Source organism: Prionailurus bengalensis, chromosome B1 (assembly GCF_016509475.1).
Source record: "Prionailurus bengalensis isolate Pbe53 chromosome B1, Fcat_Pben_1.1_paternal_pri, whole genome shotgun sequence".
In the NCBI taxonomy this organism is placed as follows: Eukaryota; Metazoa; Chordata; class Mammalia; order Carnivora; family Felidae; genus Prionailurus; species Prionailurus bengalensis.
This window is the reverse complement of record NC_057344.1, coordinates 185,944,187-185,970,698: the sequence shown is the minus strand read 5'-3', so window position 1 is coordinate 185,970,698 and position 26,512 is coordinate 185,944,187. Positions and strand designations below refer to the sequence as shown.

Here is a 26,512-nt window from a genome sequence, read left to right as displayed (position 1 = left end):
ATTTTTCATAATGAAAAGATGTGTGGGACACACTAGATGATGATTGAATGTTTTTGTAGCCTGTAGTCTGGGTGGGAGCTACAGTTTGTGATCGGGGTGTGAGGAACATCACAGAAGCCAGCTTCCCTTCGTACCGGGTCTGCCGTGGTTGTTAAGTCTCGGTCTTCTCTGTTAGCTTTTCTGTCCTCTTCTTGCCATTCCTGAGAGGGATAGGAAATATCGTTGGCTCTCCAGCACTTGATTTGGGACCTTGATGGAGGGCTGTGTGCGTGTGTGTCTCCTTGTGGACGAGGCGGACACGTACCTTCATGTCCCACATGCGTGGGAGGAGCCAGGCATGTGTGTTTCTGCTTTCAGAGCTCTGTGAATTTTTGTTTCCTGTATTGTAAGCAGATGCAGCCTAGCAATAATACTAAACAGAGCAGGGTATTTGACTGTTTTACAGATCGTCGGTACTTGTCTTGCATTATGTTTATCTAGTGATTTGAAATCGTTATCCGTGGTCACAGAGGTTTCTGCAGGTGGTGCTTCAGAGGTTTCATACTTCCAGGTGAGTATTGAAACTTGGTCGCAGCAGAGAGTAAATACACATTTGTAAGGTTTCGATAGGTTTTTATTATCCTCGTCTTTGGATTCTAATGGTTATTAAAACAAAGCAAAAAAATGACGACAGCTTGGAGCTTCTAAATCTCATATTTAGAATCTTATTCTAGTGAACGCTGTTATTACCATGGCCCAGTATAGTTTTCATGGAAACAGGGTTTTGATGGTTTATTAATGACCATGTTAATTGGCTGCTAAACCAGTTTATCTGTGTACCAAGTGTGTTCTTAGGACTTGGGTCCTAATAATAATAATAGCTAATATTTATTTATTAAGTGTTTAATATGTGCCAAGTACTGAGTGATTCATTGTAGTCCTGTTGAATCCTCACAGCCACTTAGGAGGTAGGTTCTGTTATTATCCCCACTTTATAGATAAGTAAACGGGCACGCAGAGAAACTGTAGCACTTGCTCGGTGTTGTCCTACATTTAGGAGGTGACCCTGGGCAGTCTGGCTCCAGAGTCGGTGCTCTTAACCGACACATTTCCTCTTGTGGACGATGATCGTTTAACGCTGGCAAAAACTTTCTGTGCTGTATGCTGTTTGTATTGTAGATTGTGGAAACTGTGTCGACTTCTATGGAGTATTTAGACTGTGCCCTTGCCTTTAAGAAAATCTTCCCTAGATTTTTTCTTTTTCTTTTTCTTTTTCTTTTTCTTTTTCTTTTTCTCTTTCTCTTTCTCTTTCTCTTTCTCTTTCTCTTTTTCTTTTCTTTAAAGGTTTTATTTTTAAGTAATCTCTACACCCAGCGTGAGCCTCGAGCTCACAATCCCAAGATCAAGAGTCGCATGTTCCACCAACTCAGCCAGCCAGATGTCCCTTCCCTAGATTTTTATACCGGATAACCCAGCCGCTTAGCCTCAGGATGCATGAATTCCCAAACAAAAGTGGAACAAAATGATGCAGAATGTGCTGTGTAGGAGGCTTTCTGGTATTCATCGTTCTGTCAGAGCTTGGGGGGACCTTGGACTTCCTGATTCCCTGGAATAGTTGTTCACATTTGCTCTTCCTCTTAAAATTCTGTGGAAATAGGACTTCTAGGATTGCATGTGGTGCTATACTAAAATGATTCGTTATTTCTTTGAAGTTTGTAACAGATATTCTTTTAAACAACAGCTTTATTGATCGATAATTCTTGTACCATTGCAATAGATATTTAATACGTGTTTATCAGGAACATACAGTTTTTAAAAAACTTTTTATATGTATTTGTAATAATTTTTTAAATTCCTCATAATAGTGTTAGGAAATAGTGTGTAATCTTTATTTAGCTATGGAGAGGGGATTGCTAACCTAGAGAGAGTGACCTGTGCCTGGCTAAACATCGCCGATTAGAAGATCCTAAGGTTCTGTTCTGTTAGGCTCCAATGGAGCAGAATTCGGTCATCGTCTTTCTGATAATTTAGACCTCGACTCCTCTTCTAAACTGTAGGATTTTTTTTTGTTTTTGATCTGGGAGGGACTTTTTTTTTTAATCTTTAAAAGTGTGTAATTATAACTCACTTTATTTTGATTTTACAGCTTGAAACCAATCTATTGTACTCTTTCTTACCTGAAGTAACGCGGATGGCTAGAAAGTTTACTCATATTTCAGCTCTCTTACAGGTATTTATTTCTGTCTCGTTTTATGTGAATATTTACTCTAAGTTTTTAACAGTCTATAAATAAAACACAGATTCTATTCTGTAAAGCTAACTATCTGTGGTGTAAACATGTCTATTTGATAATCTAATAATAAATATCCCTTAAAGCAAGAAAAAGGGATTTAATTGAAAATCTATTCCCACCCATCTCTTTTTCTCCAGAAGGAAAGAAAAAAGTAGTTTAAATCTTTTGAAAATATTCCTGTGAGTGAAATAACATTTTTGAATTTTAATTTTTATTGCAAATAAAGCATTATGGAAAACAGCTCTCATACCAGTTTGCTTTTTATGCATAATAAACCCACCCCATATTAGCTTGTGGTACTGTAGGTCAGTGTAGCCCAGCAATTTGGGCTGGGCTCAGCAAAAGGTTCTGTTGTTCTGGGCCAGGTATAGCTCATCTCAGCAGGGCCTGGTCATGTGTCAGTGGTCAGCTGGCTGGTCTCAGTGTCCCTTACTCATGATGGCTCCACATTTGTCATCTCCAGACGGCTCGCCCAGGCTTGTTTGTGACATGGTGGCCTCAGCAGGGATGTCGAGGGCAAGTGGACATGTGTGAAACCATTTGAGGCCTTGGACTCAGTGTCAGTTCTGTTTGTTGGTCATAGCAAGACACGAGGCCAGCCCAGATGTCTAGAAATGGACCCTCTATAGAGGAGCTACAAACAGTTGGGTCCTTCCTTTTTTAGTCTGACGCAGTCACTGACTTACTTGATGTGAAAGATTTCTGGAGATCAGTGTCTTTTTAAGGATTCTGTTTGAAAATTGAATAGCTGACTAAACCAGCATTTTGACGGTTAGTGTACATGAAACATACATAAAAAGCTGGAGGATGTCTGTTTTACCAGATAAAAATTTAATTTCAGAATGTTTGATGGTTAAGTGATTATCAAGCATTAGCTGTGGTCTTCTCTTTCTCAGGCTGAGTTAAAAATGATTGAAAGTAAATTCTGGATTTCTTTAAGATAGTTGAGAATAAAAAGCATATATTAGCACGTTGATTTACGTACATATTTTTTTTTTACCGTTTTATTATTTTTTTCTTCTTGATAATAGTATATAAATTTGTCACTAACATGTATGTGTGAGGCGTGGGAAGAAATACTGATGCAGATGGATTCTCGTCTCACCAAGTTCGTTCAGGTACCGTTGGTGACGTTTTCCCTGGAAGGAGTGAAAGAGTGCACGATGTCCTCCTTTGCTTTATGAGATGCCAGGGGAGAACTGGTCCGATTTGGAAAAGGCTAAGGTCAGGATTTCTCGCAGGTGGCTCGGTCTGACCTCACGCTATTTCCCGAGAGGACAGGCTTTCCTCCCACTGGTACAGTGTAGGTGGGGACAGGTTGTGGAGGGGAGAGTGGGGCCAGGGGTGTTGGAAGAGCTGACCGGCCATTTTCCGTTAACTGATAATTCACGTAATCAGTTTAAATATGGATTTGAAGGAAGGTTAAGGAAAAGGAAGGGAGTCCTGCTCCTGTAATTTTAATTTTGAATCACACATATGCTTATCATTTTCAAAATACGCGTCATTATTTTATCCGTTTTGTCTAGGAGAAGAGCACAACCACTTCAGTGCAAGATGAATTCATGCACTTGCTGTTGTGGGGGAAGGCAAGGTAGTAAACTCACACTAGTTGCCCTTGCTTTTTCTTCTTTTTTTACAGTAGTTTTTTATTTCAAAAGTAATTCATATTCATTGTAAAAAAAAGTAGAAAATTCTGGTGCACGAGAGTAAAAAATAGTATATATCTTTCTAGACTTTTCTATGTATTTTTTTATGTAAATGTAATCATTTTCTGTGTCTGTAATATATATATTTCTAAATGTATAAAAACATTGAATTTTATATGGTCAGATCAGTCTTTTCCTTTGCAGTATCTGCCTTCATGTTATTCTTAAAAAGGCCTTTTCCATCTTAAGAGTATTCAAAGATTGATCTGTATTTTCTTCTAGAGTGTTTTTATGGTTTATGTTATATTCTATTCTCATGTTTCAGATGTGATTTATTTGGTTATATGCTGTGGAAGACTGACTTCTTTTTCTCTTAAGGTTTAGATAATTGCCCAGCGTAATTTATTGAGTATCGCACTTTGTCCTTAGGGGTTTGTTGAAATGCTGTTTTAGCATTCAGTACCTGTTAAATGTAGTTCACTCTGTTTCTGGACTTTATTGTTTCATGTTTTCTGTCCTTTTGTGAGTATAACAAAGTCTTAATTTTTGTTGGACTATTCCTTTTTGTTTATTTTGTTTAAAAATGTTTTTGCTTTGAAATTTAAAAGTTTTAAGTGATGCATTCACATTTTGAATGGAGAAGACTAAAAATACTTTTCTTTTCATTGTAGTGCTGAACTTCAGACCCTCTTAATGAACCAGTTAACAGTAAAGGTGCAGATAAAGTATCTTTTTATGTAAATGGCTATGTTCACGTGCTTAATTTTTTTTAGAGCAACATGCAATATCTTATATGCTAAATATATTTTTTTCTTTTAATTAGGGCTTAAAAAAGCTTGGCCAGTCTATAGAGTCATCATATTCCAGTATACAAAAATTGGTTATAAGTCACTTACAGAGGTATGAAGGTGGTGTCGAATTTTTGGTGTTGCATCTCTATGTACGTGGTGTCAGTGTTCCTTCATCATCTGGCATTCTCATTTTGAGCCTTTTCTAGCTAAAATTGTTGCATTGGCACTTGAGGGGAATCTTGGAGTGCCCAAGATTTTTAAAGAATCAGTAATGGTAGTGCTGCAAATAATTTTCAGACATCTTTTTACCAGTCTAGGTTCTCTGGGCTTTTCTCAGCCAGACAACCAGGAGGTATATTTTGAAAAAGGGATGTACCCTTTTTTGAGCAGTGAAGTTAAATATGTTTATCATTTTAGAGTTTACCAAGCATACTATTTGGGCATTTAACACCCTGACAAGGTATTGATAATTATTGTCCTCCTTTTTACACAAAAAGAAACTGAAATCCAGAATGGTCGTTTGGCTGGCCTGAAGTTACTAAGTGTCACAATTAGACTGTGTCTCTGACCTTTAAGTCTTGTTCTGTTTCTATCCCCAGCTCCCTTGGTGAAGCAGTTTGCATATGAATGTTCAGTGTTTCACTTAAATTTTGATAAATTCCTTTATGCTGAGGGCTTAGCCCTTTCTACGTCGCCTGTCCCTTGGATCACTGCAGTGCCCTCTGGCCTGGTTTCTGGTCCACAAGGACATTCGTGCCCCTCAAATCTATTCCCCACAGCAGTTCTGATCATGTCACTCTTACTTAAAAACTTCCAGTGCTTTCTTGTGGCTCTTAGGACCTAAACCTTTGCGTGGCCTTTAACACGCCTGCCTCTCTGCTTCATGCACACTGGTGACCTTCTCAGACTTGACATTTTTTCTTCCTACCCAGGGCTTCTCTGCATCTGTCTTGCCTTCTGGGACATTCCCACCCAGTTCTCACTCGGACTCTTTAGGTCTCAGCTCAAATACCACTTTTTCCGAGAAGTCTTTCCCAATTCCCCAAATTAGGTTATTTCATTACACCTGCATTGTATGCATTTCCTCCAAGGCATTTATGGTAGTTGGAATGATACCCTGCCTGACTGTGTGGCCGTGACTGTCCTCCCCCTTAGACTGTCAGTGCCATGAGGTTTTGTTCACTATTATGTCCCTAGCACGTAGCACAGTGCTTGACCTGAAGTCGGAGCTTAAACAATATTTATTGAATGTTACACTGATGCCTTTTGGGTGAATAAGATGGCCACATGACTGTCTTAATAGTGCCAGGGCTAACTGTGGAACATAATTTGATCTTACAAAATTTAACCTTGTGGTCATATATTCATCTCAGTCACGATGACCAAATGATTCTGCTACCGTCTTAGAGAAAATTTTGAGAAAGAATTACTTCTCATAGAAAGAAAATTAAGGTTGCTTTCAGTTTTTATTTCTGGAAGTTTAGAAATGTTTAGGCAAGGTAGCCGGTGTCTGCCACCTTGATGATGGTAGTGACAGTAATTTATTTCTGCTCCATTTTGATAGTGGCTCCGAGTCTTTATTGTACCATTTGAGTGAACTGAAAGGAATGGCTTCATGGAAGCAAAAATACGAACCTCTTGGACTGGATGCTGCCGGAATCGAAGGTAACTTAATTGTTCCATAGAATTCATTAAACACGCTTTCCTCATTTGACAAATGACATGTAATTATTTATTTCTTTTTAGATGCTATTACTGCGGTGGGTTCTTTCATACTCAAGGCAAATGAACTTCTTCAGTAAGTATGAGGGGTTACCTGGCGTCATTGACCTGAGAACACTTTACTCTTTTTTTTAGAAGTAAGAACCCAGCAAATTGTCATGATTTTCTTAAAGTGAGTTTTTAACTTTTTATCAAAACTGTATCTTTACAGTTTAAAGATAATTAAACAAGCTAATAACAAGAGTCTCACCAATTAGAGTGGCATTTTACTCTCCCATCAGCCTCTCTCCGAGCCCCTCTGCAGATACAGAACGAGAGCAGATGCAAAGAAAACAGCAAATGTCTCTTGAGGGGTTTGGCTGTAAAGGAATGGCCAGTAGTTGGGAGCCGCTGTCGGGTCTGTCTTCTCACGATGGGATAAGTTAGAGCGTATTTATGCATGATGCCATGTTCTCCTCAAAGGGGAACAAGTGATGCTGGCAGATTGAGGAGAGGATCGCTGGGGCAGGAGTGTGGGAGGGGATGGCCATGTGGTGCATGGGGGAGTGGGCCGGAACAAGAGCTTATCCACAATTACAGGAGAGAAGGCTGTGGGAAGGGACCCAGATGCTGGTACATGAGCACGTGGGGCTTGGGGACATTCGCTTCCCGTTGTCCTGATTGTCTTAATGAAATAGGAATGTTCTGTCGGCAGCTGAAGGTAAGGGTGGGGAGGTGGTTTAGGAATAAAGGAAAAGCTGTGACCCCGTTGTCTAGCGGGAGGGTGAACAGGCGGCTAAACAGGCGGCTGCTGGTGGTGCCGAGGGCCCTGGGTTAGTGCTTATGAATGAGTGTGGAAGTGAGAGCCGTCCCCACGGCTGCAGGGTTTCTCTGGCTGGGGTCAGCTGACAGTGCTGGGGCACGGAGCAGGTGAGCGGTCAGATTTGGTAGGCCCGGTGACTGAGGGGAAGCGACAGGGGACTGAGGGGATTAAAACCAGAGCATGATTAAAATGAACCTTGAATATAAGCTGGTTTAGGAGGAAGCGGGGAGCTGGTGTGGGTGGGAGGCAGGATGAGAGGTGGTGGAACCAGTAGGCAGTGGTCTTCGTGAGACGGAGGTTGGGGTCCTGGAGAGAGGTCACTGGGAAGATAGGTGGCTGTTGGTGAGTGGCGTGCTTCACATTGAGATTTAGAGGGTTCCAGTTGCCGGTGACAGTGTAGGCTGTGAACTGTGGAATAAATAGTCGAGGTGTGGTGGAGGACGTGACTGTTACCTGAACCATTGCATTGAATGCTTCATCATGGCAGTCCTAGTTTTTCCATCCAAAAGTGTTTTCTTAGTTCTTTAATCATTTTCAAAGCCGTGCTCTTGTTTTGTAGATGACATCTTTTCACATCCCTGTGGACCTTAATTAGATATTTTTAGAAGTGTGCTGTTCCCCTGAGGGATTTCCACTTCCTGGGTTTGTCTTGGTCTCTGGTTGCGAGCTTTCTTCAAATACCTGATGCTCAATTTCCTCCTCTTGATTCATGAGGCAGTTTAAAGCGCGTGGAAGGTCTGTACGCAGGGGCAACAGAAAGCCGGCCTGAGTGCGGAGCGCAAAGCTGGCTGTGGCCGCCAGCGCTCGCACAGAGCCACCTCCACTCTTCCTGGTTTATTCGGGTTCTTGGAAGAACCCCATTCATTTGTTGTGGACCTGACATGTCCAGGGTCTGAGAGTCCCTGGGACTCTGCGGGGTGGATTGCTCCTCTCCGGGGTCCTCTCCATGGATTCTCTAAAATGCAGCCGCCTCTGCTGAGCCTCATCAGTCATGTGCCCTTTCTGACACTTCTGAAATTGATTTCTTTTCTGCCGTCCGCTTTGTTTTCGTGAGTTTATAACGCACCCCTCCCCACCGATCCATTAGCATGTTAACGGGGTTTTAGAAGGTAGAGGTTGTAGACACTTGTGCTAAGAATACAAAACGAGAGGAGAAATGACTTTGCTTTTCCTGTGTGTTGATTATTTTTTGGCTAACCATATTTACGGAGAGTAAATATGAAATATCAAGCTTTCTGTGATCACTTTTCAATATGAACGAAAGGTAGTTCATTTTACTTCTTGATCCCTTGGATGAAGTAGCATTATTATTTTAGGTGATAGGTGGGGGAATTGAGGCAGTGAGAACTTTGATGTTACCCTGTTACAGCAGGGATTGCCCACGGTAGGGGTCAGAGTATTGATTGGGAAAGGCAGAAAGGAACTTTTCTCTTTTTTCATTTTTGCCACAGGAGCGTTTTGATTACATTGCTTGGTCCCATAAACGTGGCAGTCTGTTTTACTGTATAGAGATAGGTTAATGATGCTGACCCACGTCTCAGTAGTATTATGGAACTTCTTGCTTGGAAGGGACTTTGAGACTTGGGAGTGAATAATGCATATTACTTAGAGTAGTTATCTTGTAGATGTGAACTTACAGAGATTTTTTTTAGAAGTGATACCCATGTCCTTATTTAGAAGCCTTTTGATCAAGACAAAGATGGCTTCCACCTATAACATTGGAATTTGAGGGGTGCATTTGTGTAAAGCTCAAGGAAATTCAGTTTTTGGAGATCAGTTACTGTAAGCATCAAAAATGCTTCCAACTTCCAAAAATAATGTCCACTGATACCAGAGGTAGTGACATAGTACGAATAGGTAACAATGTTTTTTTCTGTTGGCGTTGGTGTTTTTTCTTCATACTGACCAGTGAGTATTTTTTTTAACTGAGAATAATGCTGAAAGTGGTTTTTTTCTGACTTCTTTTGTTTGCAAAGTTGGAAAAGGATTTCATACTTGACTGAATGCTGGGAAAGACTATTACACAGTTTGTGGCAAGGCTGTTATAACCAGTCAGAATCTGAGCTATTTGCCTTATTTTTGAAAAGAACCAGGATTTGCTCTCCTGAAGCTTTATTTTTAGGTATGTGCTTGATTTATAATATCTTTTCTAAAGGTTTGGATGTCCTCCAGATAGGATAAAATAGAATGGTAAGGGTTATTGTATCCCACAACAATTGAACAGTGGTACATGAACCCTGTGTAATAATTTTATTTCTGATTTCCTTTATTTTTTTCTTTTCAGAGTTATAGATAGTAGTATGAAAAACTTCAAAGCTTTTTTCCGCTGGCTTTATGTGGGTAAGTTAATTGAATGAAACATTACTTTAATGCTTCTTTAAAAATTGTGGGAGTATCACTTTAGAATATTTAAGTTACTCTAGTAAAATTTCCAGTAACTGTAAGAGAGAATGGTATAAATGAACCATCTTCTACCCTTCACTGGTTCACCAGCTTTCAGCACATGGCCAGTCTCATTTCCTCTGCACACCCACCCGGCCCCAGCTCCCCGCAGATGTAACTTATAGCTTTGATGGTTTCTCACTCACTGATGATTAACCTTTTTTTTTTTTTTTTCTTTCTAATCTTGTAATGTCTGCTTAGGTTAAAATAACATATGTGGGGGCGCCTGGGTGGCGCAGTCGGTTGGGCGTCCGACTTCAGCCAGGTCACGATCTCGCGGTCCGCGAGTTCGAGCCCCGCGTCGGGCTCTGGGCTGATGGCTCAGAGCCTGGAGCCTGTTTCCGATTCTGTGTCTCCCTCTCTCTCTGCCCCTCCCCCGTTCATGCTCTGTCTCTCTTTGTCCCCAAAATAAATAAAAAAAAAAAAAACGTTGAAAAAAAAAAAAAATAACATGTGGATCTCTACTATGTACTAGGCACTGTTTGGAGTTAGATTTTTTTTTAAAGAAAGGGGGGCAAAGAACAAAGACTAGCCTCTGTCCTTGAGTAGCTTGTTTCCTGTTTTATTCCTGATCTTGTTTCTAGATCTGTGCTGTCCATTATCATAGCCAATAGCCCCCTGTGGCTCTTTAAATTACTTGGAATTATATAAATTATATGTTCAAGTTCTGTAGTCATGCTATCCACATTTGAAGTACTCAGTAGTCATACATTGTTAGTGCTTATCATGTTGAACAGCACCGAACTAGAAAATTTCCACTATCCTTCCTATCGGATGCTAATGCCCTAGCTAAATAGAGTGCAGACCATTGGTAGCCTTTCTTTGTATCTCCACAGTATCTCTTTTCATTTGCAGGTAGTTAACCGGTATTTATTGACTTGACATTAAGTGTTTTAATGCTTACTCTACAGTGTATTTTATGTAGGTCCATTTGTACTATTTTTGTGACCCCTCTTAATATCTTTGAAATAATCCAGCATACATTCCCTTCCAACATAGGCAACATTTAGTTATAAATGGGATTTATCTGAGTTTGTTAAAACTCTAAAGGGTAAATAAAATAGAAAGTAAATTATCTGTAATGTGCTCACATCTTTTAAACAAATGCCTGACTCTTCAATTCAGATATCTTATAAACAGACTTGTATTTGTCGGCCTAATATAATTGCATTTATGAAAAAAAGAATGTGATCTACAGATGTTGGCATGTAAAATTCTGTATTTTTTTCCTCAAAGCTGTACCAACGCTAGCCAGAATGGGGAGCCAGAGTGTTTATCAGGCCAGCCTGTTTAATATCCGAGATGTTAATTAGAATGAGTTACAATGTTAAAACTGAATGAGATCTCAGAAATGACTTTCTTTTACAGATGAGGTTGGGTTTTACTTATAATTGTTGGGATTCTTTAGGCAGTTTATGTTCCTACTGCATGTCCTAATTCTCATAAGAAGCCTGATTAGAGGAGAAATGAATTACTGCTTAGTCCTCCCCATTAGAGCAGGGCATTGTAGAAGGCACACTGGACTGGAGAACTGGTTTTTTTTTTGTTTTTTTTTTTTTTTAATTTTTTAATTTTTTTAATGTTTCTCTTTTGAGAGAGACAGCACAAGTGGGGTAGGGGCAGAGAGAGAGGGAGACACAGAATCTGAAGCAGGTTCTGGGCTCTGAGCTGTCAGCACAGAGTCCGATGTGGGTCTCAAACTCACAAACCGTGAGATTGTGACCTAAGCCAAAGTCGGATGCCCAACCGACTGAGCCACCCAGGAGCCCCAGAGACCTGCTTATATTATAATCTCGGCTCTGCCACTGGTTAGGATGCTGTGCATCCTTGGTTTGCTCTTTTGTAAAATGTAATCTCCATGAAGGCAGGAACCTCTTTTATACTGATATCTTCCTAGCACCCATAGTAATTTTTGGGTGAGTAAATGAATGAGTGAATGGAACTAGATTATGTCTTGTTTTTTAGATAATTTAGAAGTTTGAAGTAATTAAGAACAGTTTCTAAAATAATATGTGTTTGCAGAATCACATCCAGCATGCTTATTCCTGACCAAAAGCAATTAAGAGGGATATTCAAACACTCTGTAAAAGCACATGCGGCATACGCCTTGACTTAGGTGGACAAAATAAAAAAACACAGCCCTCTGAAAGGACAATATGAATCAACCACAGATTAATTAAAGAAAGTATATAAATATACGTAAATGTACGTATATGCATGTAAATCTTCGTGCAAATGTTTTTGTGTAACAGAAAACCCAAGGGAAAGAAACATGTTTGTTGGGTATTCTAAGGCTTTTGGAGGCAAGAAGTGCTTGCAGATTTTATGAGAAGAAATATATGTTAGAAGAGGATTCCCTGCACAGTCTTCACACAAGGCAGCAGTCAGACTGTCCTGTCTGGAGTGGCAGTGGGTTGAGTTGAAGGAGAAAATAAAAAATAATAGTTCAGGATCATGAGACCAGCCATTTTGAACCTGAAAATACAAATCAAGTTTAAATTCTTCACGCATTAGTTTTTAGAAGAAGAGTAAGTTTTCCTTGGTGATTTTCCTTGTTGAATATTGAGGATTTAGTCCAGTGAAACACATTTTGTCTTTGAAATGTGTCTATAGTTATGTCTGTAGTTTTCCTTTAAAGACAGTTTTTTAACTTCTGTTTTCAGCGATGTTGAGAATGACAGAAGACCACGTGCTTCCGGAGCTGAATAAGGTAGTTCGTGGTAGTACGTTTTCCAGTGTGTTAATGTGGCTCTGGTTGAGCTCAGCTTTGCCGGTCACCTTGGTATTCTTACACGGTTACTAGTTTACAAGATGTGAGGCTGTAGATGCTAAACATATCTTAGTAAGCCTTTTTTTTTTTTTTTAAGAAGTTTGTTTTTTCATCTCTCAAAATGCCTTTAACTGTGGCTGTCTAATTTTCTAGTTCTCATATTTATATAAAATTTTATAATTTGTATTATGTAGGGTGCTTGTATTCTTTCACTTCCTTAGGTCTTGAATGCCTTTTTATTTTCCTGGGAAATCTAGTACTTTAGATATTACTACCTATGTTGATGTCTGGTAAACAGTAGTTTCTCTTTATAAGGATTGAGACAGGTGGCAATGGAATTTAAGTAAAATCTTTCAGACCAGGGCCAAATTCCCACCTGATTTCTGCAGTTCACTCATTCTCACCTCTGTCGAAGCTCTCATGCAGGTAGATTTAGGTCATTTGGGGCCTGAAAAAATGGAGAACATTAAAATGAGCCTCAGTGGACCGGATGAATGCAGGATCGCCGTTCTTAGACTCTGACAAGAAGTAGATCTTTTACGCTGTGGGTGACTGGCCTTGCGAACCAGGGAGGTCCACGTTAGCTGTTTCTCTGATACTACTCTTACCTTCATTTGAGGAGATAAAGTGTGTTGACTGTTGGGGGGACCTCAGCGTGTTAATTTTTGAGGGCTGAAGTGGAGGCAGGGTCACTGTAAGAAGTAGAGGCCGACCCCGAGGCACCAGCTCTTAGCTCAGGTTGAGGTTGCTGATCTGGGTCACAGTCTCCTCTCCCAGAGCAGGCACCCCGCACACCAGTCTTAGCACAATAATAAATCACTCAAACAGTAAATACTAAGTAAATTGCTAAAAAATTAGTATTTTATTTCTAAAATAATGAAGAACTTTAGGCCATAAGAATTCTGTAGCTGTTGGGTTAGCTGATTGGAAAATGGATTTAAATGTTTAATGACTTGTTTGTCAGAGCTTCAAGATTTCATATTCTCACAGTTGCATAATCTTTTGGATTTATATTGATATTTCTGTGAAGGAACTTTGCCTCTTCATACCATAGCTTTTAGTAGATATTACATTACATGATACAAGATACTGGGAAGCTTTATCTTAATTTGTTTTTCTTTTTGTTCCTTTTTGGTTTTGATAGATGACTCAAAAAGATATTACATTTGTTGCTGAATTTCTTACTGAACATTTCAATGAGGTAGGAAATTGGTATTTGTATAATTTTTTTAAAAAAAATAATTGCAATAAACCTGGGTGATAGAAGTAATTAACATTTAATCCAATTTAATTGACATTCTTAGCAGTTGTGCTGTTTATAAACTATTGCACTAATTAATGGCAGTACTCATCTTAGAGACTGTAAATTCAACTTTTGTTTGTGTGTTGTACAATCCGTAAAAGAAAAGAATAGCTGCCTCTAATAGGTCTCTTAAAAAATAAGGGTTTTGGTTAAGTTTAAGAATATTTTTGGGGTGCTTGAGTGGCTCAGTTGGTTAAGTGTCCAACTTTGGCTCAGGTCATGGTCTTGTAGTTCGTGATTTTGAGCCCCATATCGGGTTCTGTGCTGACAGCTCAGAGCCCGGAGCCTGCTTCGGATTCTGTGTCTCCCTCTCTCTCTGCCCCTTCCTTGTTTGCGCTCTGTCTCTATTTATTTAAAATAAATAAACATTAATAATTTTTTTTAAAAAGAATTTTTTCTTTTTCTTTTGTGAGTTGATGTAAGAGTTAAATTATGCTTATTCTTTCTAGGCTCCAGACCTTTATAATCGAAAAGGAAAATACTTTAACGTTGAAAAAGTTGGTCAGGTACGGGCTTTTGATTGAACTTAGTTATTACTTTTTAAAAAAATTATTAAAAACTAATGTTAAAACTTTAGCAGTGTTAGTCTTTGTTATCCAGAGTTTCTAGAAAATAATACAACGCCAACTTGGATAGCAGCCCTGTTCTGATGGTAAAGTAACCGAAGAGTAGCAGTTTTTATAAACTTTTTGATCTTATAACTCTTTTACATTCTTAATAGAAGACCCCAAAGAGATTTTGCTAATATGGGTTATGTTTATCAATGGTAGATATTATTAGGTATTAGGAATTAAACAGAATACAGAATTATTTAAAAGTAACAGTAAGTCCACTTACCATTACATATTAATATAAATACTTTTAATGAAAAATATATTTTACAAAACAGTTTAGTGAAGAGTGGCATTGTTTTGTAGATTTGCAAGTCTCTTTGGTGTCTGGTGTAATAGAATGCAGGTTTTCATAGCTGTTTCTTTTGTGTGTTGTGATGAGTTTTTTTGGTTAATGTATGTAAAGAAAATCTGGCCTCACATAGGTGTTAGAAAGGGAGGAGTATTGTAATAGCTTTTCTAGATAATTATGGATGTTTTTTGATATTCAACCAAGTCTTGCTAAGAGATAGTATCTTAAAGGTTAGCTTTAATGTGGAATCTAAAATTGCATCAGTGAACTTTTCCTACTCTGATACATTAAAATCCATTCATCTGTCTTGTGCTTTGAGTGGATCGTTCACTAGTGCATGATTTTATAATATCATGTGTTGGTCATTTGGAAAACACTGGTTCGCTGAATTGTGCAGATCTTCCAAATGCTGACGCCTTTCTCCACGCAGTATCTAAAAGTCAGGTTTTATGAATATCAGCACCAGTTTCATCAGATGATCTTCAAGTGCTACGGCTGTCAAGCACACGGTGGCAGATACAGATTTTCCAAAATTCTAATTTTTGCGTGAATATTTAAATGTTATCATTGGCAATAAATACTGCCAGTTATTCTGCTTACGGTGACAGGCTTACTTTATTTTCAAGAAAGTATCCACCAAATACCCATGTATGAATCATCATAGCCTATCTGCCAGTCATTCTTTCAAGGAAGAAAGGAATCCCATTAACAGCAACAAAATGCCTGGCTTCACTCACAGCCAAGACAATTTCTTAAATGCTTTCCCTTGTGGTAACCATTGTACTTTGGTATCAGTGAAAGTGCTTTATGTATACTTCCCAATTCTGTAACACAGAATATTAAAAAAGATCTGTACTCAAGGGTTGAGATCTAACTAAATCAATAATTTTAATAGCTTCATTAAATACTAATGGGAACCGTCAGTATGTGGCAAAAAGGAATACAGTGACCACTCGTGTGGTTCAAGGCCACCACCATGACTCCTGGCAACAGCAGTTTTCCCCACCTGTGCTTTTGACCATCCGTGCAAATGTCAACACAGTTGAAAGGGCAAATAACATTTTGCTACTACAAAAATAGTATCAGCCTCACTGACCCTTAAGGCATCTTTGGGACTTCCAGGGGTCTGTCCACCATCCTTCCCTGTGAAGTACTGCCCTAGAGTAGATTGACAGGTGATACTTCTAAAATTAATTTGTAATGTACACGTGCACACACACGTATAGATGATTTAAATGTACTTCATGAAAATGGAACACAAAATTTAAATTCAATTTACGGTCCCTGAATCTATAGTGTTCTAATCTTTCAGTAGTTTGTAGTTTGTTTAGCGTCTTGGCATTTAGCAGATTTTGGTCACTTCACTTGGAATAATACCAATATGATGGAACCACTTACTAAATAGAATGATGTTAAGGTGTGCCTGGGTGGCTCAGTCTGTTAAGCATCTGACTTCTGCTCAGGTCATGATCTCACAGCTAATGGGTTCGAGCCCCGTGTCGGGCTCTGTGCTGACAGCTCGGAGCCTGGAGCCTCCTTCAGATTCTGTGTCTCCCTCTCTCTCTGCCCCTCCCCAGCTCACACTCTGTCTCTCTTTCAAAAATAAACAAACATTAAAAAAAAATAATGTTAACTGTATAAAGTTTTTGAAGCCTGCTTCTTTGGTTTACGACATTTAAAATTTTAATTCTGTGTTTCTAGTACTTGAAAGATGAAGATGATGATCTTGTGTCACCTCCTAACACAGAAGGAAACCAGTGGTATGATTTTCTTCAAAATAGCAACCACCTTAAAGGTATTTAGTGAACCTAGTAGAATTTGGCCATGTTTATACTTAATTTGAGACCAGTGTATTAGCTATGAGTGTTGCTGAACAGTTGTTGAATATGTATCTCAGTTCTTTAGATCTTTTTTTTTTTTTCCAACGTTTATTTATTTTTGGGACAGAGAGAGACAGAGCATGAACGGGGGAGGGGCAGAGAGAGGGAGACACAGAATCGGAAACAGGCTCCAGGCTCTGAGCCATCAGCCCAGAGCCTGACGCGGGGCTCGAACTCACGGACCGCAAGATCGTGACCTGGCTGAAGTTGGACGCTTAACCGACTGCGCCACCCAGGCGCCCCAAGATCTTTTGTGTGTATTGTAGTTGATTAGAGAAACAGCAGAATAGCAAACAGTATGACGTTCCCATGATAGAAAACACCCTGATATTAACTGTGATGTAGTAAGATTATTTATTCTCAGGTATTCTTTATATTATCTGTTTTGTACCATATAGAAACTAGGATATTGGGAAGAAAATTATAGAGCCTGCTAGTGAGAGCAGGCTTTTTCTGATTCCAATTTGTTAATTTCTGAAAGCATAATGATGCTTAACTGGCCTTCTGAGGTTGTAGGTTCTTAGTGTACGTGTGCCTTTCATTCTCTAGGATCTTAAGACGTTGATATAGTAAAACTATCCAGCATTATGGGGGATGAAAACAAAATAGCAACCATTAAATGTCAGAACTTCACTATTTTACATGACAGTATTTGAAGCAGTATTTTTTTTTGCTTTCTCTAAGAGTAATCTGATCACAGTCTATCAGTTTCTTAGATCTCTAGGCTGATAGCCACATATGTGTATTTCCTCCTTTAATCCTCACAGAACCTAGAGGGTAGGTACCTGTTATCCCCATTTACTGTCGAGGAGACTGAAGGTCAGAGAAGGCCCAAGATCACACGAGCTACCGTGCAGTGGAGCCAGGGTTCTGCTGACTTCAAAACCTAAGTTTTTAACTCGACTCAGGAGTAATCTCTGCCACTTGTGTCTGATTGCTGTTTATCTGAATCAATGAATGAATGAATGAGGATGGATGGGGGAAGGAGAGAATTCTTTGAGGCCCAGAACTCTGCTTATTGCTCTTTTGTTTGAACTCTAGAAGTCCAGATTCTTTTTCAGAGCAGGACATATTTTGTATTGCTTGAGATACATTGATGTCAGTTAGTTATCGAATGGAGGGAGAATAAAGGTACGGCCAACTCATCTCTTTGCTGTGTTTAATCAGGTGGCCCCCCCAGCCTGAGGAGCGCTGATGGCAATGTGCCGGCCGGGGTGGCATCTGGGCCCTGTCACTAGAGTGGGCTAATGCTGGTTCTGGGAACTCTGATGGGCTAAAAATGGGCCCTACCCTTTTTGTCTTGACATCTGTGACTGAACAGGAAGGCCTAATCTTAGCTACAGGCCTCATGTTTAACTAAGATGCACTTCAGTATTACTGACTCCATCTCCTAAATGCTCGAGGTTTTGCTGGTATGTGATTTGGGACAAGCTCGTTAATTCTCCAGTTTCTTAGTCTAGTGTGAAGAAATACCCGCTATTATTATGGAACTATTAAAACTTTAATGAAACTTCTTTCTAGCACTTTGCAAAAATCATGGGCTAAGTACTCGATACAGGTGCTTTCTCAGGGTCCATGAGAGTCAGTGTTGTGTTGGAATCTGCTCTATGACTTCTTAGGAATGTGGCTGAGGGCCAATTGTCCAACCTCTTTGTACCCCAGTTTTCCCATCAGTAAAATGAGGATGATAGTAGTGCCTCCCTCAAAATCTGTCGTGAAGATTAACCAAATGTAGATAAAGCAGTTTGTGCCGGCACATGGCTCATAGCGGCCAGTGTGCTCGCATCTGAGCTGTTTTTACTCAAAACACTTCTGACACTGGGGCGCCTGGATGGCTCAGTCGGTTAAGCATCTGGTTCTTGATTTTGGCTCAGGGCCTGATCTCACCTGTTCGTGGGATCGAGCCCCGTGTCGGGCTCTGCATTGATAGTGAGGAACCTGCTTGGGATTCTCTTATCTCCCTGTCTCTCTGCCTTTCCCTGTCTCTCTTGCTGTCTCTCACAAAAATAAATAAACTTAAAAAAAAAAAACAAAAACAAAACCTGACAAAATGGGAGCTTTTTCTCTCCTGAGACCAGTTCTCAGGTCAACTGGGTGCCCGATGTCATCAGTTCCCCAGGTTGCCCACATTTCTGTTCCTCCCCCTCTACCACCACCTTCAGGTTGATAATTTGCTAAAATGGCTCATGAAACTCAAGCACTTTACTTAGATTTACTGGTTTACTGTAAAGATACAACTCGGAACAGCCAAGTGGAAGAGGTGCGTAGGGCAGGGTATGGGGGAGGGGCTCGGAACTTCCCTGCCTGCTCTGGGCATGCCACCCTCCCAGCACCGGGAAGGCCTCTGAAGCCCACTGGTTGGGTTTTGTATGGGGATTTCATTACGCAGGCATGTTTGATTAAATCATTGGTTGTTGGTGATTGAATTCCACTCCAGCTTCTCTCCCTGCCCTGAAGTTGGGGGATGGAGCTGAAAAGTCCAGACTTCTCATCAGAGCTTGGTCTTTCTGCAGCTTGTCTCCCCGCCCTGGAATTTGGGGGATGGAGCTGAAAAGTCCAGACTTCTCATCAGAGCTTGGTCTTTCTAGTGACCAGTCCTCATCCTGAAGCTATCCTAGGGATCTACCCACAGTCGTCTCATTACAACAAAAGATGTTCCTATCACCCTTATCACTCAGGAAATTCTGAGGGTTTTAGAGCTCTGTGCCAGGAACCAGGGGCAAAGACCAAATGTCTTTCTCTGCTCCCACAGCATCTGTTACCTGTGGGGAGCTTATAATGTTGACCTGATTAAAGCTCACTTTGTCCAGCATAGCTGGGACAGGAGATGCTGCAGGTGAGGGAGAAGCCCGCAGAACTCAGTAGAAGAGTGCAGGCCTGGGAGGCAGAGGGTTTGATTTACAGGTCTAGATTGTTAGTCATTTCCACACTGGGCAATTGCCCAGATCTCCTGTGCCTCATTTTTTAGTCTGTAAGTTGGAGCGTGAGATGCTTACTTTGCACAGCTGCTGTGAGCGGTAGGAAGAACAGATACAAAGGACTGGAGCGTAGTTGGTATCCATAAACGCTGAATCATACAGGACTGTCTCCTGGTAAAGTGGCCTTTTGAAAAGTAAAGAGCTTATTTACACAGCACTAGTTTCTTGTCTCCTGTTTCTGTTTTTAAGTATTAGAGTCTTCCAGAACCGTGCTGGACTGTTGTCACCCCATTGTGGCAAAGAGTAGAGAAGAACAAACTTTATTATATGTCTTTTGGTTCCCAAATGATCCCCTCCTTATACCCAGTGGAAGCATACTATTTGATTTTGGTAGGGAAAACAGAATAAAGAATACCAAGCTGCTAGGACTCAGACTGGAGTTAAGTGCGGTGGTTTTTAGGGGGGTACTTAGGGGTGGCAGCAGGCGATGATGAAAGGCAGAAGGCCATACTCGTTTCCGGTGGGGTGGCTGTGAAGGGTAATGAAAGGGCCAGGGAGATTTCCACTGCCCCATAAGCTGCGCGCGCTGGCTCTGACGAGATTATTTTCTCCTAATCATTTGGTTTGCTATAGCTTTGTGTTTTTGTTTTTGTGTTTCTTTCTCTTTTTGTTTGAAACCAGAAAGTCCTTTGCTGTTTCCATATTATCCTCGAAAATCATTGCATTTTGTGAAAAGGCGGATGGAGAACATTATTGACCTATGCTTGCAAAAACCAGCAGTAAGTGTGAAAGAAATGTATGTCTTTGAGTAGGAGTGAGAATATCTACAATATGTGGCTCACTTATGCAAACGATTATGGTTATTAAGGTGAGCCACGTGAAAATGCTGATAGTCAACTTCTGGCTAACAAAAATGGCAGTTTCATATGGTTTACCCTAACGTTTCCTTTTATTGTTAGTTCCTTACATAAATTAAAAGTAACAAATACAGGGTTACTGAAAGGGTTGGCATCATTATTATTTGTTCCTAGAACAAACTAACTAACTTACTTTCTTTCTTTCTTTCTTTCTTTCTTTCTTTCTTTCTCTTTCTTTCTTTCTTTCTTTCTTTCTTTCTTTCTTTCTTTCTTTCTTTCTTTTTCTTTCTTTCTTTCTTTCTTTCTTTCTTTCTTTCTTTCTTTCTTTCTTTCTTTCTTTCTTTTTAACGTTTATTTATTTTTTGAGAGACAGAGCATGAGCAGGGGAGGGGCAGAGAGAGAGAGAGAGGGAGTCACAGAATCCGAAGCAGGCTGCAGGCTCCAAGCTGTCAGCACAGAGCCCGACGCGGGGCTTGAACTCACGAGCACTGAGATCATGACCTGAGAGGAAGTTGGAGCTTAACCGACAAGCCGCCCAAGCGCCCCCAGAACAGACGTCTTATAAACAGTCTTAGTTATGGGGCTTTTGTGTCTCCAGCCGACTCCTGCAGGAGGGAGGATGGGTGTTCTGAGACGCGGGGCTGGGGTGGGGGTTCTTAGCCTGCCGTGCACTTCTCTCCAACATCCTTTTCAGCTCAGAATTTCTTCTCTCTCTTTTCCTTACTGTTAACGACTGTCATTGAAGTTTCCTGTGAGAAAGCTTTGTGATCTAGATGGTTTTTTACTAGATATGAACAGCGATGGTCAGGTACTTTGTGTAGAGTATCTGTGTGTGTGTGTGTATGTACATGCTTTAATTGTGTTTTTAAATCTGTTTTTATTTAGGATGTAATTGGAAAATCGATGAATCAAGCAATCTGTATTCCATTATATAGGGATGCTAGAAGGTAATTCTGTTTCCTTTTTGGATGGTAAAATTCAGCGGCCAATTTAATTTTTTCTTACCTTTTCTTCTTTTGTTTTAGTGAGGACTGTACACGCAGATTGTTCAAATTTCCTTTTCTGTAAGTGTGTTTTTCCCCATCTCATGTGAACAATGCAGTTTTGTTCTCTGCAATGATAGCTAAATATCATGTTTTGATATTAATTTTTTTTCCTTAGGTGGAATAATAAAACCTCAAATCTACATTATCTTCTTTTTACAATTTTAGAAGATTCACTTTATAAAATGTGCATCTTAAGGAGACATACTGATATTTCCCAGTAAGTATTAATCTAAAGTTTGAATTAGATAAGATTGTATTTTTAAAAAAATTTTTTAATGTTTATTCATTTTTGAGGGGGAGAGAGAGAGAGAGAGAGAGAGAGAGAGAGAGAGAGAGAGAGAAACTGAGTGGGGGAGGGGCAGAGAGTGAGATACAGAATCTGAAGCAGGCTCCAGTCTCTGAGCTGTCAGCACAGAGTCCAATGTGGGACTCGAACTCATGGACTGTGAGATGATGACCTGAGCCTAGGTCAAACGCTTAACTGAGCCACCCAGGTGCCCCTATTATTTTTAATAGTAAAACGTACAGCGTCCCTTCCCTATATTTTGGGGTTTAGTTAAGCCACCTTCTGACTTTAGGCTTGTCACCGAACTGTCCTTAGTCTTAGTTTTCACATCATTAAGATGATAATGCCAAGTCAGGAAGCTATGTGATCCCTTCTGATTCTGGGTTATTAATTTTATACAGGTATAGCTATGACATGTAGGATTTCTTTAGGGTTAAGAAAAATACAACAGCAGAGCACTCAGGATTGTATCTCATGAATGTGTAGCGGTTCAAAACTGTGTTTTTGGTTCCTTATAGAAAGGATTTTTACCTCAGGCTAAGTTTGCCTTTCATTAAACAAGAGGCCTTGCCTGTAGAGACTTCTCTTGAGAATCTGAAATGAAAATTCTAAAAAAAATAAATCATATACAGAATACCATTAGTATCTCAAATAGCTTTTTTTAAAGTTTATTTTGAGAGAGATAGAGACAGCACGAGTGGGGGAGGGGCAAAGAGAGGGAGACAGACTCCCAAGCAGGCTCCATACTATGAGCACAGAGCCCCCGAACTCACAAAACCATGAGATCATGACCTGAGCCGAAACCAAGAGTCAGACACTTAATCAATTGAGCAACCCATGCGCCCCTCAAATGGGTTTTAATCTGAATTTGAAGGAAGTTTTTTGAGGCCAAGATGAGGCCAAAGAGAAATAATTTGGTTGTTCCAAGTGCCCTTAATTTTTTAAGGTATCTAGCTACTTTAGTGACTAAGATTTTAAACCAACTTGTCGTTTTGACGTAGGTTTGTCATTTAGGCGTTTAAATTAGTTGTCAGTGTTGAAGAGTGAACATAATGGTATTTTAGTCTGGGGCTTGCTGTTCAGGTAAATATACTAACGCTGACAATCCTGTTCTTTCAAGCATTTAGATTATTGGCTATCTGGGTTTTTCCATAGTCTTTTTTTTTTTTTCCCTCCTTCTTTCTTCAAGATCTGTAACTAATGGACTGATTGCTGTTAAATTTGGGAGCTTCACCTACGCCACAACTGAAAAAGTGAGAAGAAGGTAAATGTTGAATCTTGTTTGGATGAGATTGCATATATATATGTACGATATGTGTGTGTGCTTAATAAATGCAATTTTAGAAATACGGTTAGACTCAGTTACAGTGTTGATACCGTCCTTAGGAGGTCTTTGTAACTTGCAGCGTAGGGGACAGGATTGCTTATGTGTGTTATGCTTTGATTTGACTTAACAATTGAATGGAACCTTCCTGCCCTACACGTATTTATACAGCTGTGGTTTCCTGTAATTAATACTTCTGTGCTCCCCTGGCTGTTAAGAAAGGGTGGTCGTTCCAAGGGGTATATGGCTGGAGTTCTTGTTACAACCAACAGTAATGTGAGGTGGTGTCGTTCTCACTATTCTGGGAGGTCCTTAGGATATAAAAGGGTAACGTTACCAAAATCACCCCTGAGTGTGTGGAATGAACACTAATCATAGGCCAGTCTTTTTCTCATTCTCTTTTCCTTACATAGAAGGAGTTTTTAATGATGACGTCTTTGAAGTTGTGACTTTTCCTGTGTGAGTCTTATTTTTACTTTTCAGTCTAGTTAGCCCAGTTTCTTTTACTCAGTATACCGGCAAGGTGCCATTCATGGAGTTTCCACAGGCTGAAGGCCTAACTCTTGATATCAAGAGTTTTTGGGAACTGTGAACCGACCTCACCCTCACAGACTTTCGTTTTTTCATGATGACCTGTTTTTAGGGCCTAGTTGTATTTGTGAATACTCGGTACAATAGATAACTGACTTTAGTGCAAACTAATGATATATTTTAAATGTAATTAAATAGAACGTCACTTGGTTTTTGTTTTATTAATGTTTTTGTGTTGTACCAGTAGCATGTTATGTATACAGTATTTTCTCAGTAGTCCGGATCATCTCTGACATAAAAGAACGTACTTTACTTGTAGCACCTACAGTTGTTTAGATGCACAGTTTTATGATGACGAAACCGTAACGGTAGTTCTTAAAGACACAGTGGGGCGCGAAGGAAGAGACAGACTCTTGGTCCAGTTGCCGTTGTCTTCAGTGTATAACAGTGAGGATTCTGCAGAATATCAGTTCACTGGGGATTACTCGACAAGGTAACCACCTCCTTCGTAAGAGTATCTCTCTGTCATGACAGTTAGATGTTTTTTAATGTGTATCGCACATTTTAGTACCTTAGGTATGGTAGACAGTGGTTACTAGGAACAGTGGTAAAGTCAGCTGAGCAGAAGTACTATATTTTATTTAAGAAAACACGGACTTCGGCAGCTCTCCTACCCTTTTGCTTTACTAATAAATCAAGAAGCATTTGCTAACATAAGGTGGGGAATTACCTGGAGTGGAGAATAGGATTTCTGTTAGTTCTGTTTTCAAGCATAGCATTAATCTCAGGCGATAGTAGAATTAATTATTTTAGATTTGCTCTTAGTGCTTTCCTACCAGAATTAGGACCTCGGTAGCCACATGGAGGATACACAACCAATTCCAGAGATGGTTTTAGTTTTCTTAGATTTAAGTGAGTAGATCCCTCCTCTAATTTAAAAATGTGTCCATTTGCTTTCCTTGAAAAGGGATCAAAAACCATAGTCAGATGACATTCTGGCTACTTGGAATGGCAGAATTTTCCTAGAAGATAGTATCATAGCTTTTTAGATAGTGGCTGATAGAATTCTATTGGAAATGGGAGTATTGGTAGAAATGAAACCCATGGTGGATCCTGTTACTACCCCTTGTAAACCAGGGAGAAGATCCCCTTTTCATTCCTGGGTTGGTTTCTTTCCCCTTCCCAGGCTAGATGAACAGCGTAGTGCTATTCCCACACGTACCATGCATTTTGAGAAGCATTGGAGATTACTGGAAAGTATGAAAGCACAGTACGTTGCTGGGAATGGTTTTCGCAAAGTATCCTGTGTGGTAAGTATTTACAGATTGTTTACGGACTCAGTAACAGGAAGAAATGACTTTGGATCTATGAGGTCCTTTCAGAAAGTGTAAACATTTTGTGATGTATTGCTTTTATTGATTATGAGCATGCTGTGGTCTTAGCTGTGTACCTTTCTTGTTCTGAAAAGTCTTACTGAGTAATAACAATTGTAGATGTTATTTATTTATTTATTTTTTAAGTAATCGCTACACCCAAAGTAGGGCTTACACTTATGTCCCCGAGACCAAGAATCGCATGCTCTTCTACCCGAGCTAGCCAGGAACCCCTGGCTTTTAATTATCATGACATTGTCACTGTTATAGGTAGAGATCCTTTTGCAGCAAATGAGGCTGAGTTTAGTGATTTTGTTGTAAATCAATGAAAAATAACTTCCGTATAAGACCATTCTTCAGATTTCTGATTTCTTATATATCACGTATTAGTTAAGCCATTAATTTAAAAACTCTTGAACCTTTTCTTCTCCAGTTGAGCTCAAATCTCCGTCATGTAAGAGTATTTGAAATGGACATAGATGATGAATGGGAGCTTGATGAGTCTTCAGATGAAGAGGAGGAGGCCAGTAATAAGCCTGTGAAGATAAAGGAGGAAGTGCTTTCAGAGTCGGAGGCAGAGAACCAGCCAGCCAGTGCTGCTTTAGCTCCAGAGATCGTCATCAAGGTGGAAAAACTTGACCCTGAGCTGGACCCCTAATCTAGCTTGCCATGATTTTGTACATTCTCATTATGTCAGGAAGGACATGGGAGATGGACTAAGATGTTTTGGACCACTCTTAATTTTCTTTGTGTAACAAAGAAATAAACCATGGATTATATTTTTCCTTATTCTGCTTCGTCTTCTCTTAGTGGTATAGTCACTATGATAGACTTTCTTCTTGCTGAGATTTCTTTTTAATACTGTGTGCAGAATTCATGTTTAAAGTAAAGATAAATTGAATGGGAAGAGAATTTCAGTCTTCTCTGTTAAAAGATAGGTACTAGAAATCATTCCTATATCAAGAAGAAATTAAATTTAAATAATCAAAATGTAGATTACATTTATTCCTGTTTTTTTCCATCTTCTTCTTTCTAGTTTATTCCAGGTCTCCAGAATACTTTCAAAATTATGTTGTCAAAGTAATTTACACTGCTTTACTGTAATGCTAAACAAGCCAAAAGATGGATATTCCCTTTACGATCTAAATAGCAAAAACACTGTTTGGCACCGACGGGATTATCTTCTCATTTTGTTGCCATATTTAAGCTCTGAATTCTTTGAATTGGCAGCATTTAGATGTGTCTTTTTCCTCTGTTTAGAATTGGTCAAGGACACACAGTGGCTTTCTGTGTAACGCCTTGGGAATGCTAGAAATGTGGATCAGCTAAACCTAACTTCACGTTGGTGCAGATGAGCTGTTAATTTCCTGATGTTCATTCCTAAAGTTGAGTGGTATTGTCATGTGGCTTTCAAAGAATTTCTATTTTATATATGAATTGTAGTATCAGTTCACCAATAAATGAAAAGAATCACTTTTTAAAAGCTTTAAATATCTTTGGGTAGGAAAATATAATCAGAGGAGTGGGTAACTGTAGGATTTTGTGTCATTTGTCTGTTTCTTTTTTTTTTTTTTTAATTTTTTTTTTTTCAACGTTTATTTATTTTTTTGGGACAGAGAGAGACAGAGCATGAACGGGGTAGGGGC

General features: G+C 39.6%; 1 protein-coding gene across 2 annotated transcripts in view; it reads left to right on the top strand.

Moving 5' to 3' along the window:
- The window catches only part of ANAPC4 (anaphase promoting complex subunit 4), a 34,230-nt gene extending 8,575 nt beyond the window's left edge, over positions 1-25,655 (top strand). The window contains exons 8-28 of one of the 2 annotated variants that reach the window (XM_043572855.1): positions 446-550; positions 2,126-2,209; positions 3,304-3,390; positions 3,799-3,863; positions 4,590-4,632; positions 4,742-4,818; positions 6,274-6,374; positions 6,456-6,507; positions 9,518-9,573; positions 12,339-12,385; positions 13,590-13,646; positions 14,198-14,254; positions 16,353-16,446; positions 20,131-20,228; positions 21,192-21,253; positions 21,332-21,370; positions 21,468-21,569; positions 22,828-22,902; positions 23,813-23,986; positions 24,680-24,803; positions 25,300-25,655. In XM_043572855.1, coding sequence (XP_043428790.1) covers positions 446-550; positions 2,126-2,209; positions 3,304-3,390; positions 3,799-3,863; positions 4,590-4,632; positions 4,742-4,818; positions 6,274-6,374; positions 6,456-6,507; positions 9,518-9,573; positions 12,339-12,385; positions 13,590-13,646; positions 14,198-14,254; positions 16,353-16,446; positions 20,131-20,228; positions 21,192-21,253; positions 21,332-21,370; positions 21,468-21,569; positions 22,828-22,902; positions 23,813-23,986; positions 24,680-24,803; positions 25,300-25,524 — 1,824 coding nt within the window. In that variant the 3' untranslated portion in view covers positions 25,525-25,655. Of the gene's footprint in view, positions 1-445; positions 551-2,125; positions 2,210-3,303; positions 3,391-3,798; positions 3,864-4,589; positions 4,633-4,741; positions 4,819-6,273; positions 6,375-6,455; positions 6,508-9,517; positions 9,574-12,338; positions 12,389-13,589; positions 13,647-14,197; positions 14,255-16,352; positions 16,447-20,130; positions 20,229-21,191; positions 21,254-21,331; positions 21,371-21,467; positions 21,570-22,827; positions 22,903-23,812; positions 23,987-24,679; positions 24,804-25,299 lie in introns of both variants that reach the window. The other variant, XM_043572854.1, reaches the window with a different exon arrangement.
- The last annotated feature ends 857 nt before the right edge of the window (positions 25,656-26,512 follow it).